This window comes from Ranitomeya variabilis, chromosome 3 (assembly GCF_051348905.1).
Source record: "Ranitomeya variabilis isolate aRanVar5 chromosome 3, aRanVar5.hap1, whole genome shotgun sequence".
Taxonomy (NCBI): domain Eukaryota; kingdom Metazoa; phylum Chordata; class Amphibia; order Anura; family Dendrobatidae; genus Ranitomeya; species Ranitomeya variabilis.
In genome coordinates, this window is record NC_135234.1 from 590379328 (window position 1) to 590395781 (window position 16454).

The window sequence follows — 16454 nt, forward strand, 5'->3', positions numbered from 1 at the left end:
CGAACTTTCCTTTACGCCCTATATCCGATCACTCACTCGCTCTTGTCACCTGCATCTTAAAAACATCACCAGAATCCGACCTTTTCTCACCGTTGAAACTGCGAAGACTCTTACTGTCGCTCTTATTCATTCTCGTCTGGACTACTGCAACTCTCTTCTAATTGGTCTCCCTCTTACCAAACTTTCTCCTCTCCAATCCATCTTGAATGCTGCAGCCAGAGTCATATTTCTGTCCAGCCGCTTCACCGATGCCTCCATCTTGTGCCAGTCATTACACTGGCTACCCATTCGCTACAGGGTCCAGTATAAACTCATCTCTCTCACCCACAAAGCTCTCCACAGTTCTGCACCGCCTTATATCTCCTCTCTCATCTCTGTCTATCGCCCTACACGTGCCCTCTGTTCTACCAACGACCTAAGACATAAGGTACCTTCACACTAAGCGACTTTACAATGATAACGATAGCGATCCGTGACGTTGCAGCGTCCTGGATAGCGATATCGTTGTGTTTGACACGCAGCAGCGATCAGGATCCTGCTGTGATATCGCTGGTCGTTGCTGAAAGTTCCGAACTTTATTTGGTCGTCAGATCGGCGTGTATCGTCGTGTTTGACAGCAAAAGCAACGATGCCAGTGATGTTTTACAATGGTAACCAGGGTAAATATCGGGTTACTAAGCACAGGGCCGCGCTTAGTAACCCGATGTTTACCCTGGTTACCATTGTAAAAGTAAAAAAAAAAAAAAACACTACATACTCACCCTCTGATGTCTGTCACGTCCCCCGGCGTCCGCGCTGCTGCTCAGAGCTTCCTGCACTGAGTGTGTCAGTGCCGGCCGGAAAGCAAAGCACAGCGGTGACGTCACCGCTCTGCTGTTGGGGCCGGCGCTCACACAGTGCAGGGAAGCGGACGCCGGGGGACGCGAATGTAAGTATGTAGTGTTTGTTTTTTTACATTTACACTGGTACCCAGGGTAAACATCGGGTTACTAAGCGCGGCCCTGCGCTTAGCAACCCGATGTTTACCCTGGTTACCAGGGGACTTCGGCATCATTGGTCGCTGGAGAGCTGTCTGTGTGACAGCTCTCCAGCGACCAAACAGCGACGCTGCAGCGATCGGCATCGTTGTCGATATCGCTGCAGCGTCGCTTAGTGTGAAGGTACCTTAACATCCCCTGTAATCCGAACCTCACACCTCCGTCTCAAAGACTTCTCTCGTGCTGCGCCAGCTCTCTGGAATGCACTTCCCCAGACGATTAGACTGATACCTAGCCCCAACCTATTCAAGCGCACTTTGAAAACCCATCTCTTCAAACAAGCCTACCGCATCAACTACTCAGTAAACTAACTTTGCCCTGTTCCCTCCTTCCAAATATTACTCTGAATCTGCACCCTAAAATAATAATAAATCTTTATTTTTATATATAGCGCTAACATATTCCGCAGCGCTTTACACTTTGCACACATTATCATCACTGTCCCCGATGGGGCTCACAATCTAAATTCCCTATCAGTATGTCTTTGGAATGTGGGAGGAAACCGGAGTGCCCGGAGGAAACCCACGCAAACACGGAGAGAACATACAAACTCTTTGCAGATGTTGTCCTTGGTGGGGTTTGAACCCAGGACTCCAGCGCTGCAAGGCTGCAGTGCTAACCACTGTGCCACCGTGCCATCCTACTATTCATCTGTCTCCACACCCTCCATGCACACGATAACTGCACTTGATACTTGACTATTGCACTTTTCACCTATTGTGTCCCCCCATTTCCTTGTAGATTGTAAGCTTGCGAGCAGGGACCTCACCCCTAATGTCACTGTTTAAATTGTCTTAACTTGTATTGAATTTATTTTTCGTACATGTCCCCGCTTAATTGTAAAGTGCTGTGGAATATGTTGGAGCTATATAAATAAAAATTATTATTATTATCTTAAAGATACTATCTTCTTGTCCCGCAACATTCTTATTTTTGCTGTAAGCAAGTTCCTTTTTTGTTCTGGTAAGAAAGATGTTTGGCTGTGAGAGTCTAGTAGGACTCCTAAAAAGACCTTTGTTGTTGATGGAACTATATCCGATTTCTTGTAGTTCACTATCCAGCCTAGGGACGACAAGATCTGGACTGTCTTTTGAAGATGCTCTTGTAGAATGGGAACTGTGGGAGCCACTATCAGGAGGTCGTCGAGGTATGGAATTATGCATATTTGTTGACCTCTGATGTAGGCCATTACTTCGGACATGATCTTTGTGAAGATTCTTGGGGCTGAGGATAGCCGAAACGGGAGGACATTGAATTGAAAATGGTCTATGTTTTCTACCCTGGCGACTGAAAATCTTAGGAATTTTCGATAAGTTGGATGGATTGGGATGTGGTAGTATGCGTCCTGTAAATCTATAGTTGCCATGATGAAATCTTGTCCTATGAGGGGTACTGTAGATCTTACTGATTCCATCTTGAACCTTCTGTAGGCGACGTATCGATTCAGGGGTTTTAGGTTGATTATCACTCGATGGAACCCATTTGGTTTCTTTATTAGGAATACATTTGAATAACGTCCTTTGTTCCTCTCGTTCTCCGGGACTGTGGAGATCACCTTGTTGACTAGGAGATCGTGCACCCCCGCTATCAATGTGGATTGTAGCTTTGGTGTGGATAAAGATGTTGTCTTTAACATCTTTTGAGGATATGATACAAACTCTATCTTTATCCCCTCTCTGACTGATCTTAAGGTCCATTGATCTGAGCAGATCCTTTGCCAGTATGGGAGGAAGTTTGAGATATGACCCCCCACCGTGGTGGCGTCATTGTTTTCTTTGATTTTGGGGTTGGGGAAGAAAAAGATTTCTGTCCTTTCCCCCTTTTGGATAACTCCAACGCCCCGACTTACCCTTGCCTCTATATTGAGGAATATGCTCTTGTTGAGAGCGAAAGGGTCTCTTTCTAGGGTTTCTAGGCTCTGGCAATGTCTTCCTTTTGTCTGAGGCTTTCTCCAGTAGATCATCCAGGGCAGGCCCAAACATATATTTTCCCTTAAAGGGAATAGAACACAGCCTCATCTTCGAAGTCATATCCCCAGACCAAGATCTTAGCCAGAGTGCTCGTCTTACTGAATTTGACAACCCTGATGACCTTGCTGCCACCCTCTTTGATTCTTCCGAGGCATCTGCTAGAAAGCCTGTCGCTTTCTGGAAGATAGGTAGGGAGGCTAGAATATCTTCTCTGGGAGTGCCTGAGGACAGATGTTCTTCTAGTTGTCCCAGCCAGCGGTACATTGACCTAGCCACACAGGTAGATACAGAATTGATGTTCAGTAAGGACGCTGACGTTTCCCATGATTTCCTTAGTAGACCGTCCATTTTACGTTCCACAGGATCTTTCAACTGGGAGGCATCCTCATTTGGTAGCGTGTTTTTTTTTAGCTACCCTAGCGATCTGGACGTCCACCTTTGGAATCTCCGACCAGCATGAAGCAGTGTCGTCAACTACTAGAAACCTGCCCTTAATCTCTGCTGGGGTGGTCAGCCAAAAATCTGGGGATTCCCATTCTTCTAGGACTAAGTCACGGATATTTTTGTGAATGGGAAAAACCTGTTTTTTCTTAGAACGGAGAGCCCCGAACATCTCTTCCTGTACTGACTGAGCAGTTTTCTCTTTCTCAATCTCCATAGTCTTCCTCACTGCTGTGAGCAGTTCTTCTATGTCACTCGAGGAGAAGTAATATCTCTCCTGCTGGGAAGCCTCTAAGTCTAAAGATATTTCACCCTCCTCTGGAGGTTCATCCGACATCTCCCCTTGAGAATCCTCATGCCCTTCATCCTCTGGATTAAGCCTTCTTCTCTTAGCCTCCGGAGGGGCACTAGGGGAGGGTGTGGGTTGGGAAAAGGTGGCCAGAGAGTTCTTGATCTCATGCTGGATTAAGCCTTTAATCTCTTCCATGAGAGACGGCTGCTCTTCCCTAATAATTTTTTTCTGTGCACTCTTTGCACAATGTCTTCTTGTATGAAGAGGACAGTTTTTTCGCACAGACTGCGCATTTGCGCGTAGCTTTGGATTTGCCTCCTTATGCGGGTTCCTTGTCCCCCTGAAATAAAGGGGAGAAGGAATCATAAGTTTGCAACCCGCATCAGGGAGTGGACACCCTGGGCCAGACTACTTACTGGGGCCGGGATGGTGCTGGGATCTGCAGGTGCAGAGCGTGAGGCAGCGGACATCTCCATGATTTTCACCACACAGTGGTCCTACCTGAGATGTCTTCTTGTCCGGGGCTCTTAAATAGGCGACCGGACCGCAGCACCTGTCCTCCTGGTGAGAGGACCTCCTCCTCCAATGTCCGGATGTATGTGGGGGGAGGCCGCCGACACCATCCATGCCGTTCTATCATGCGTTCCAGCGTGGAACACAAAAGGACCTTCCTAACCGCCGAAGCCGGCCGGCGTCTGACATCACATCCTGCTGCCGGCTTCAGACCGGAAGTCCCCGCGTCGCGTGCATACCGCTGGAGGAGGAGTGGGGCTGGAGAGCTTTGAGAGGCCTCCAGCTGAAGGATGCCTCCCAGACCTTGCCCTGCAGGTGCGGACTGGTGGCGGAAGTCCCGAGTCCGAAGGAGACGGGAGCAGCGCTCGGGGAAGAGAGGTAAGTCTGCTCCCCAGCTGTCCGGCAATATAGTTTCTTTTCCCCCGGGTGACCGCTGCCGGTACAGTACACAGATGACCTCTTCATCCCTAGTAGGGACAGGAAAAAACACTGAGGGGGAGGATGAGGGAGGGGTTATTTAACCTCTTGGTCATTTCCTGTCCCTATTAGGAAAGGGGTAACATCCTCCAGGTGTGCTGTCGTGGGGGGTTACTAGAGAAAAATATTTGAATCAAAAAAATTCTGGCAAAATATTTAATAACATAAATAACATACTATTATATGTGGTTATTATATATCATAGTATGTTATTTTGTTGGAAGCTACGGGCAGAATATGGTGCTGCAGGACCAGTGTGATCTCTGTAAAGTAATATATGAAGACGCTGGAGGGTGACTATAAGAATGGGGGGCACAAGGCTTATATTTAAAGAACCACCCAAGCACTGAAAAATAACACTGGAGTGCTGCTTTAACCCCTTCATGACCGTGGGATTTTTCGTTTTTCCGTGTTCGTTTTTCGCTCCCCTCCTTCCCAGAGCCATAACTTTTTTATTTTTCCGTCAATTTGGCCATGTGAGGGCTTATTTTTTGCGGGACGAGTTGTACTTTTGAAAGACATCATTGGTTTTACCATGTCGTGTACTAGAAAACGGGAAAAAAATTCCAAGTGCAGTGAAATTGCAAAAAAAGTGCAATCCCACACTTGTTTTTTGTTTGGCTTTTTTGCTAGGTTCACTAAATGCTAAAACTGACCTGCCATTATGATTCTCCAGGTCATTACGAGTTCATAGACACCTAACATGTCTAGGTTATTTTTCACCTAAGTGGTGAAAAAAAATTCCAAACTTTGCAAAAAAAAATAAATGGCGCCATTTTCCGATACTCGTAGCGTCTCCATTTTTCGTGATCTGGGGTCAGGTGAGGGCATATTTTTTGCGTGCCGAGCTGGCGTTTTTAATGATAGCATTTTGGTCCAGATACATTCTTTTGATCGCCCGTTATTGCATTTTAATGCAATATCGCGGCGACCAAAAAAAGTAATTCTGGCGTTTTGATTTTTTTTCTCGTTACGCCGTTTAGCGATCAGGTTAATCCTTTGTTTTTATTGATAGATCGGGCGATTCTGAACGCGGCGATACCAAATATGTGTAGGTTTGATTTTTTTTTTTATTGATTTATTTTGATTGGGGCGAAAGGGGGGTGATTTAAACTTATGTTTTTTTTATTTTTTTCGCATTTTTTTTTACTTTTTTTTTTTTTTAACTTTTGCCATGCTTCAATAGCCTCCATGGGAGGCTAGAAGCAGGCACAACGCGATCGCCTCTGCTATATAGCAGCGATCATAAGATCGCTGCTATGCAGCAGAAAATAAGGTGTGCTGTGAGCGCCGACCACAGGGTGGCGCTCACAGCTACCGAGGATCAGTAACCATAGAGGTCTCAAGGACCTCTATGGTTACCATTCAGAAGCATTGCCGACCTCCGATCATGTGACGGGGGTCGGCGATGTGCTCATATCCGGCCGCCTGGCCGGATGCGGTAGTTAAATGCCGCTGTCTGCGTTTGACAGCGGCATTTAACTAGTTAATAGGCGCGGGCAGATCGCGATTCTGCCCGCGCCTATTGCGGGCACATGTCAGCTGTTCAAAACAGCTGACATGTCCCGGCTTTGATGCGGGCTCACCGCGGAGCCCTGCAGCAAAGCAGGGGAGCCGACATCGGACGGTATAGTACGTCCGATGTCGGTAAGGGGTTAAGATCCCATGGGAGAACTATAACTCCCAGCATGCCCTACAGATCCTATGGCATGCTGGGAGATATAGTTCACCACAGGAGTGGCAGAGTGCTTTTTTATGTGTTGTAATGACTAACCTTTAATTAATTCTTACTTGTACAGGTTGTGCAGGTCCTACAGCCAGCCAGCCACGCTGTGGTGAGGTAAAGAAGAGCTGGAGCATCCCATGACCACACAGAGCCCTCCCTTTTATTGCCTCTCTACAGGTCATAAGAAGAAGCTTGCAGATTCTAGTGACATGTCTGAAGACCTGTGATGACATCATGAAGAGGGAGGACTCTGTGCTGTCATGTGATGCTCCAGCCTGCCCTCTTCATGACCTCACCACAGGTCCTATACAGGAGCACTCAGCATCAGGTATGCGGCGATCTCTCCTGTGGCACCCTGCTCCTGCCCCCTCCTCCACCGGACACACGATCTCCCCAGATGCTGCAATAATTCCCTGTGGGTCTGCTGTTTAAGTGAAGGAATATTCATTTGCTGCTCCACGCTCACTGCTCGGCACTGACAGGTGGGCGGGGAAGCGGCTAATGAATATTCCTTCACTGTAAACATCGGGACCACGTGGTTTCCCCAGCGCTGGATTATTGCAGCAGCGACATTTTCCTGCCCCTGCGAGTGCGATCCCACTCCGCCTCTGCCCCCTTCCCACATGTTACATTGGACCATAAGACGCACCCCACACTTTCCTCCCAAAGAGGAAAAAAAGTGTGTCTTACCGTCCGAAAAATACGGTATATATTTTTAAAAACTGTTTGTTTGTTTTTTCTTTTGGCATGCTTCAATAGAAGCTGGCATAACCCGATCGGCTCTGCTACATACAGGCGATGATCAGATCGCCTGTATGTAGCAGAATTGCTGACTTGCTATGAGCACCAACCACCGGAGGCTCTCATAGCAATCCGGCAGTGACAACCATAGAGGTCTGTTATGATCTGGTGGCCTAAGAGCAGCATGAGACGTACTCTGGAGAAGGCGGTACCTGTACTGACCGCAGACCCTGAACTTAAACACCGCAACTAGAAGTAGCCGTGGAATGTACCTATCGCTCCCTAGACATCTCGACACAGCCGGAGGACTAATTACCCCTAGAGATAGAAAAGGGAAAACTATCTTGCCTCAGAGAAAATCCCCAAAGGATAGACAGCCCCCCACAAATATTGACTGTGAGAGGAGAGGGAAAAAACATACACAGACTGAAATCAGAATTTAGCAAAGGAGGCCACTTCTAGCTAAATAGGAAGGATAGGACAGAGTACTATGTGGTCAGTATTAAAACACTAGAAAATATCCACCACAGAAAATACAAAATCTCCACAGCTAACTAAAGATATGGAGGGTATATCTGCATCTTCAGAGATACCAGCTTGGCTAAACAAATCCTTATACAGACCAAGCTGGACAAGACAAAAACATGAAAAAGAACTGAACAATAAGGCCACAGCATGTGGACAGCAAAAATCAAGGCCAGAACTTATCTTTGTTGAAATGAACAGCAAAGCAGGGGAGACCAGGCAAGGATGTGAATCCTCCAGGAACAATGAACAACTGGCACTGACTAAAGGGTCAAGCAAGACTAAATAGCCCAGTCAGAATTGCAAAAAGTGAACACACCTGACAAATGCTGCGACTCAGAGACAGCAGCGCTACCACTTACAACCACCGGAGGGAGCCCAAGAGCAGAATTCACAACAGAGGTCTGCTGGATAACTCTGGTTGTCATGCCAACCCACTGGTGACCCGCGGTCATGTGACACAGGTGACGATGAGCGGAATTTCCAGGGCGCTTGCCGTAAGTGTGTTAAATGCCTCTGTCAGAGTTTGACAGCTGCATTTAACTAGTTAACAGCCGTGGGTGGATCGCGATTCCACCTGCGGCTGTTAGAGGCACATGTCAGCTCATGACAGCTGGCATGTGCAGGAAAAGATGGGGGCTCAGAGCGACATCGGCGTACTATCACGCCCGATGTCGGAAAGGGGTTAAATAAATAATGTTAAAAAAATGGTGTGGTGTCCCCCAATTATTGACAACCAGCCTTGCTAAATCAGACAGCTGGGGCTGGTAAGGGGAAATTGCCCCCCCAGCCTAAAAATGGCAGCCCCCAGCCACCCAGAAAAGAAGGTGCATCTATTAGATGCGCCAATTCTAGGTCTTTGCCCGGCTCTTCCCACCTGCCCTGCAGCGGTGGCAAGTGGGGTTCACATTGGTGGGGCTGATGTCACCTTTGCATTGTTTGGTGATATCGTAATCATCATTACGGCTAAATAATGGAGAGGTGTCTAGAAGACACCTATTCATTAATAATCCTAAAGCTATATTATAAATAAATACACAGCAAGTATACATATAAGTACAAACCACAGTGAAAACGATCTGATAGTTTTCTTTACGTCCAAGTGGGTGTTAAGGCCAAATAATTTTACTTTTAACATCGCTGCAACTTAAGAGGCAAAATTAAAAAAAATATATATAGTTTTAATCCTCTAATTCCTCCACGCAGCAACTATCATAACATGAGTAGAGTCCAACATGAAAAATGTGGTGAAAGGTCAGCTTTCAAGAGAATTTTCAGGAGATACTTGTGATCATAATGTGGAATTGCCCTTTAAGCAATTGCCATATTAATCAGTTTGGGTTCACTGAAGTAGAAACATAAGCCACAATAATAAATGCCATTTCTGTTAGGGCATTGGTTTAGCGGCTTACAGTCGGAATCTTACATAGGAAAGCCTCTTACCTGACTTTTGACAGGTGACTAAACTCTATGGCCGTGCAGGATGTATGGCCATCCGTCATCTGTAATCGAAGCATTCGAGGTGCTGCCTGAGATTCTTCATTGTCTTTCGGCGCAGATATATTGCGGATTTTCTGAATTTGCAGAACACAAGGACCATCTATCTGAAAAAGGTAAGAGAGATTTAGAAGAAAAGCAGATTTATGAGCTGCAAGATAAGTGTTAAGTTTATATTTTCACTGAAAATAGAGGACAAAAACATCCCAGGATGCAGCTGAACCCTTGTGACCCACCCTGCGATGACAGAGAGGCCTGCATGCATAAGTGCTGTGAAGAATACAACACACATGGACATTTACCACCAGAGTACTGGTTTCCAGATTCAGAGTATTGGCATGTGCACGGGGATACTGAGCGGCTAGTTACCAAGAGAACATTGGCCATAATTCACCATTTGCTATTTCCTTTTTAAACCCTTAGTGACAGAGCCAATTTTGTCCTTATTGACCAAGCCAATTTTTACAATTCTGACCACTGTCAATTTATGAAGATATTTATGAAGATATAGCTCTGGAACGCTTAATTGTATCCCACTGATTCTGAGTTTTTTTCGTGACATATTGTACTTCATGTTAGTGATAACATTTCTTCGATATTTGTGCTTATTTATTATTATTATTATTATTATTATTATTATTATGTAAAAAAAAAGGAAATTTGGCAAAAATTTTGAAAATTTAGCAATCTTCAAAATGTTATTTTTGTACCATTAAATCAGAGAATGGATTCACACAAAATAGTTAATAAGTAACATTTCCCACATGTCAACTTTATATCAGCACAATTTTGGAACCATATTTTTTGTGTGTGTTAGGACGTTATAAGGGTTAAAAGTTGACCAGCGAATTTTCCAACAAAATTTACAAAACCATTTTTTTTAGGGACCACCTCACACTTGAGTGAGTTTGGGGGGTCAATATAAAATACCCAAAAGTGACACTATTCTAAAAACTGCACCCCTCAAGGTGCCCAAAACCACATTCAAGAAGTTTATAAACCCTTCAGGTGCTTCACGAGAACTAAAGCAATGTGGAAGGAAAAAATTAACATTTTACTTTTTTCACAAAAAATTTACTTTGGAACCAAACTTTATTTTCACAAGGGTATCAGTAGAAAATGGATCACAAAATGTGTTGTGCAATTTCTCCTGAGTACATCGATACCCCCCGTATATGGGGGAAAGCTACTGTTTGGGCGCATGGCAGGAGTCAGAAGGGAGGGAGCACCATTTGACTTTTTGAAATGCAAAGTTGGCGTGAATCAATGGCGGGTGCCATGTCACATTTGGAGACCCCCTGATGTATCAAAACAGTGGAAAACCCCCAATTCTAACTCCAACCATAACACAGCTCTAACCCCAACAGACCCCTAACCTTAATCCCAACCCCATCACCACCCTAACCCAAACACCACAACCCCAACACAACCCTAACCCCACTGCAAGCCCAACCACACCACTAGCCCAACCCTAACCCTAGCCCCAAACATAACCCTAAACCCTAGATCTAACCCCAACCCTAACCCTAACGGCAAAGAATAGAAAACTTTTTTTTTTTTTTATTATTATTATTTTTTACCTAACTAAGGTGACAAAGGGGGCTTTTGATTTACTATTTTTTTATTTTGATCACGGTGATCGGGTCTATTACAATGATCAAATGACCCAAAAGGAAAAATCTATTGTTGTCGGTTGCCGGCCGACAGATCTTGGCTGGCACACTGCCCATGCGCCCGCCATTTTATTCCAGGAAAATTACACAGAGGGCTGTGGGAAGAAGCCAGAGGGTTAAGTGATGCCGGAGATACCAGGGGGCTCGGGGGACCTCATTTCTCTCTCCTCTGGTATGCTAAATCATATCAGAGGAGAGAGGAATGAATAGAGAACCTGACTCTTTCATTTTTTTTTTCGATCACAGTTCTTCAATGAATATAAGTGATCACAAGACTGAGGACGGTAAAAAAAGACCCGAATCATGTTATCTGGGGTCTCAGCTACCCTCCGTTAAAAAGTGGTGCTGAGGAATAAGTACCCTTAACTGCTGCCTTTAAAAGGTGTATCGGCAGTCGTTAAGGGGTTATATATTTTTGCCTTGCGTTATGTGCTGATGTTTTCAAAATGTTGCATGTGGTTGATACATTTGGAGTAATCTAAAACAACAATCTAAAAAAATGCACTTTTGCTTTTTTCTCCTTTATTCCAGCTTTTGAGATTTTTTAGAGCAAAAAGTCCGAAAGGGTGAGATAGGTATATATAGGGGGAAAATTGAAATCACTTTCTTTAGTCAATGTTAATGCTACCAGATTTGTTAATGTTTTATGTCTTAATTAAAATTAAAAAAACAGAGTTAAAAAAAAATGGCGCTTATCAGGGTTCAAAGGTGCCTAAACAAAAATTCTGCCAATGACCTTACTCCAAGCAGAGACTGCAGTGATACGCATCCGCAAAAATGCAACCTTTAGATAAAAGTCGCATTTTAAGAAACTGTCTAAATATCTGGATAAGCAAATGGGCTGAACAAAAACCAATGAAAGGATTTAAAATGGTGCAAAACTTATACAGAGTAAGGCACTTGTACTGAAGATACTAGAAAGAGCAAATTACTCCACAAAAGTGGAGACTTGACAATGATGTATAGAGGACATTGTATACTGTTGGTTAAGCAAGATATATACAGGTCTGTGGCCGCTGCAAGGAAGAGGGAGAACAACCCTCTCACCTGCTGAGGTCTGTGACTCTGCTTCTGATTAGCCAGCGTGAGGTCATCATTGTGGCACAACGCACGTCGCATTGAGTAAAGTCGCCTAATCAGAATATAAAAGGTCAGTAGGTAAGAGGCGGTTCTCCCTCCCCCATGCAGCGATCACGTGTTTGCTATTGGAATGGGTTGTGTGAATTTATGTAAGCTCCAGCTCTATGATGCAGCAATTCGAACAGGTAAGACCCACTAGGACTCATCAGGTCTATGATCTGTTTAATGTATGAAATCTGCTGACAAATAGGCCTCGAGCTGCAGGGAGACATTTAGTTTCTTTCTGACAGATTTCAATAGAAAAAAACATGCAAACTGTGTTTTCACCCTGAGCCAGTCAGTTTTCAACCTATTTGGATGTTGTCACCTCTACATTTTGTTATCTACAGGGTGGGCCATAAATATGGATACACCTAAATAAAATGGGAATGGTTGGTGATATCAACTTCTTGTTTGTGGCACATTAGTATATGGGAGGGGGAAAACTTTTCAAGATGGGTGGTGACCATGGCGGTCTTTTTGAAGTCGGCCATTTTGGATCCAACTTTATTTTTTCCAATGGGAATAGGGTCATGTGACACATTAAACTTATTGAGAATTTCACAAGAAAAACAATGTTGTGCTTGCTTTTAACGTAACTTTATTATTTTATGAGTTATTTACAAGTTTCTCTATGTTTACAGCCATTGACATGACACGTGAGGACCGGATAGAAATTATGTTGATGTCTGGTGAACGCAGTACCAGGTCATTGCAGCAGATTTCAATGCAAGACCCTAAGCAAGAAAACGGTCACCATTCCCATGTTATTTAGGTGTATCCATATAAATGGCCCACCCAAAAAAGTTTGCTAATCACTGAACGTAATCTTCTGTGTAAACTGAGGGTCCTGTTCCAATTTTTGCTTTGCCCATTCTGCAAATTCAGAGCGCCGATCTGGGTCATCCTAGTTGAGATGCTGCAGCAGCTGGATTTTGTAAGGGTGTCATTTGAGAGTAGCTAATATCCCCCGAAGGAATGTTCGACAGATGCCAGATCGGCACGCTGAATATAGGTATATCCACATACATGGCCCACCCTTTACAACCCACAGAAGTTTCTCAGGTAGTGCAGCTCATCCAGGATGGCACGTCAGTGCGAGCTGTGGCAAGAAGCATAGTGCCCAGAGTATGGAGCAGATACCAGTTGATAGGCAAGTGCACCAGGAGACGTGAAGGAGGACAACAACCCAGCAGCAGGACCTCTACATCCTCCTTTGTGCACTGTCAGAGCCCTGCAAAATGACCTTCAGCAGGCCACTAACATCCATGTAATAAATACAAAGCAACAGCCGACAGGATCAAAGATAGGGATGCACGTTAAGAGTCCAGTGAACCCAATTGGAAAATACATACCAAAAATGAAAGGGAACAGCATCTAGTCCAGGTGAAAAAAATAAAAGTTGATAATAAAGATCAACTTTTATTTTTTTCACCTGGACTGGATGCTGTTCCCTTTAATTTTCACAAACATCCATGTGTCTGCTCAAACTGTCAGAAACAGACTCCATGAGGGTGGTATGATGTGACAGAGTCTGGAGAAGCCATGGAGAACATTCTGCTCCTTGCAACATCCTTCAGCACGACCAGTTTGGCAGTGGGTCAGTAATTTCTTTGGACTGCCATTATTTACCGGGATGAGATCCTCAGGCCCATTGTGAGACCATATGCAGGTGCACTGGGCCCAAAGTTTCTTCTGATGCATGACAATGCTAGGCCCCATGTGGCTTAAGTATGTCAGCAGTTCCTGCATGATGAAGGCATTGATGCTATGACCTGCCAGTGCCCCAGACCTGTATCCAATCGAGCACATCTGTGATATCATGTCTCATTACATCCACGATCACCACGTTGCACCAAAGACTGTCCAGGAGATGACTAATGCTTTAATCCAGGTCTGAGAGGAGATCCCTCAGGAAACCATCTGCCGCCTCATTAGGAGCATGCCCAGGTGTTGTAAGGAGGTCAAATAAGCACGTGGAGGCCACAGAAACTACTGAGCATCATTTCCTTGTCTTGAGCCATTACCACTGAGGTTAGATCAGCCTGCAATTGAATTTTCCATTTTGATTTTGAGTATTATTCCAAATCCAGACCTCCATGGGATATTAATTTTGATTTACATTGATCATTTTTATATTTTATTGTTCTCAACACATTCCACTATGTAATGAATAATGATTTGCAACTAGAATATGTCATTCAGTGATACCCAAGCTATTTTAGAGTTCCCTTATTTTTTTGAGCAGTGTAAATTAATTATAAATGGAAACTATAAATTGTGATTTACATACGACTTAAGTAATGAAGAATGGTCTCCTCCACATCCTGTGGTATACACAGTCTTGATGCATTTACAGTAGATAATAATTGGCTGACCCTACAGTGCCAGAGCCCGGTTACAATTCACTACATAGTTGCACTATGTAACGTCATTAAGCTAAAATATGTTATTGATGAAGAGGACAAGACCTGCGATTTCCACACAACAGTTCTTCCAAGTTAGCAATTATAGCACAAGGGCCGTAGGCATGACATTTCTGGTGATACGGGATAACAAAGCAATGCAAGTAATCTGTGAACATCGCTGCACCCTTTCTGACCTTTCCCAGCGCTTGCGCACTGCAGTACTTTGCTCTGCCCTCAACAGGGTAGATAAGTACACCTGCGTAGGAGCACGATGCCGGGGAGCGATGAAGCAACAGGAGGGCGGCGCCGGACCCGGACCTGCAACACCCATTGGACCAGACCGCCAACCCCCCCCCACCCCGGTTAGTATAATAAAACATATTTTTCTTATCTTTTAGGTTGGACATGGGGCTTATCTACAGCATTATGGAATGCTGTAGAGAAGCCATGAAAGGCGGTGGCCGTATCTTATATCGGCCAAAACTGCTGACAGGTTCCCTTTAACCTTATAGATCTAGTATATGAATGTGTACTGCATAAAGATCCCTTGATTTCTATTCTGGGATACATTGATAAGTTGCGCATGGCAGAGGTGGGGAAAATAGCTATTGCACACCTGCTGCTTTCCGCCAGGAAACTAATTGCTAAAAATTAGATAGCTAAGAGACCTCCATCCTGCAGGGAATATCTCAAATATGTGAAGTTTCTTATTTTGGTTGGAAAAGGTGTCTATTCCAAAAGGAACAGAAGTGCATACTTTGGTAAACTTTGGTCTCCTTGGATGGTTCAAAACTATTAATCATTGTTCTTTAATACTCTACTAAAAAGCCTTAATAGATACTCTACATATATTGTGCGCTGGTCAGCTAGTCTAGACAAAGTATGAAAAGACATGTTGTAGATGTTTTGGACTTTATATCTTTACGTGTACCATAATTTGGGTTTCCGGACGAGCAAGACTGGTGTTTGAAAGGGTTGATTCATTGTTTGGGGAGGTGGGGGAGGGTTATATTGGGGTTCAAATGTTTTGATTTGGATATCCTGCTTTATATCTGTAAAATGTTTTAAAATTTATACAAATGTACTAGATTCTAAAAAAATATTCATAGGCAGACGCATATAGCCGAAAAAATGTTGACAGATCAATGCACAATTTTTTTCCCCAAAGATGGTCATCTTGCGGCATTCCTCTCAGTATATTTGGAGGCAAGAGTGAAGATAAGGATGGACATTTTTGCTGGATCCATTCTAAAGGATCATTACTGGACATGTGAACATAGCCTAAGAAAAGCTTCATTCATTGAAGGCTGACAAAGACTGGCAGTATCTAATCATTTTCAAACATAGGAAATACATCAAGTCATACCTAGAAAGTACGTTCTTTCCATCCCTTATCCGCAAGCTGATCTCTATGAGAGCTTTAAACCTATTATTTTACCATAAAATACAGCATTTGCAAGACAGTCATGTAATAGTAAAACTGGACATTACGATGAGTGGCCTTATAGCATGGATCAGAAGCAGTAATGCCTATGTGAGAAGGGTCTCCTTGGCCTGCAGATAAGCGTATGCATCTCATAGTAGCAATTAAGAAGAGCTTAATGACCTTTCTCAATGTCTGACTACTTTTAACCTTGCATTGCAAAAATCAATTTGCAACCTATTGAAATCCATTGTGATCACAATACTAACGTGAAGTGTATAGAGAGCCTGTTCTCCAACAGGGATGGAAGAGAAGGCATTACATAATTGCTATAACATTTCATTACAGGTTATTGTATGTCACCTTCAAAGTCACTTTCACCCCTCTCACTACATACAGAGAAGGCGGCCATGTTGTGCAAGTAAAATGGTGAGAATACAACAATTCTTTTCACTATAAGAGTAATAGGTATTATTAGAGTGACTGCATCTAGCTGCAAATTCTGTCCCCATCCCAAATGATATGATGGGAGGGGGGGAGAATTAAATGTGTATTATAACTAGATGAGTTGAGTAAAAAGATTCCCAGGACCCTGGTCCAGTCTCCACTTGG

The 16454-nt window shown here is 44.0% G+C and overlaps 1 protein-coding gene across 1 annotated transcript in view; it reads right to left on the reverse strand.

Annotated features, from left to right (window-relative positions):
* Positions 1-16454, reverse strand: part of TDRD3 (tudor domain containing 3) — a 414934-nt gene that overhangs the window by 240630 nt on the left and 157850 nt on the right. The window contains exon 4 of the mRNA XM_077297273.1: positions 9166-9326. Within this exon, the coding sequence (XP_077153388.1) occupies positions 9166-9326 (161 nt within the window). The remainder of the gene's footprint in view (positions 1-9165; positions 9327-16454) is intronic.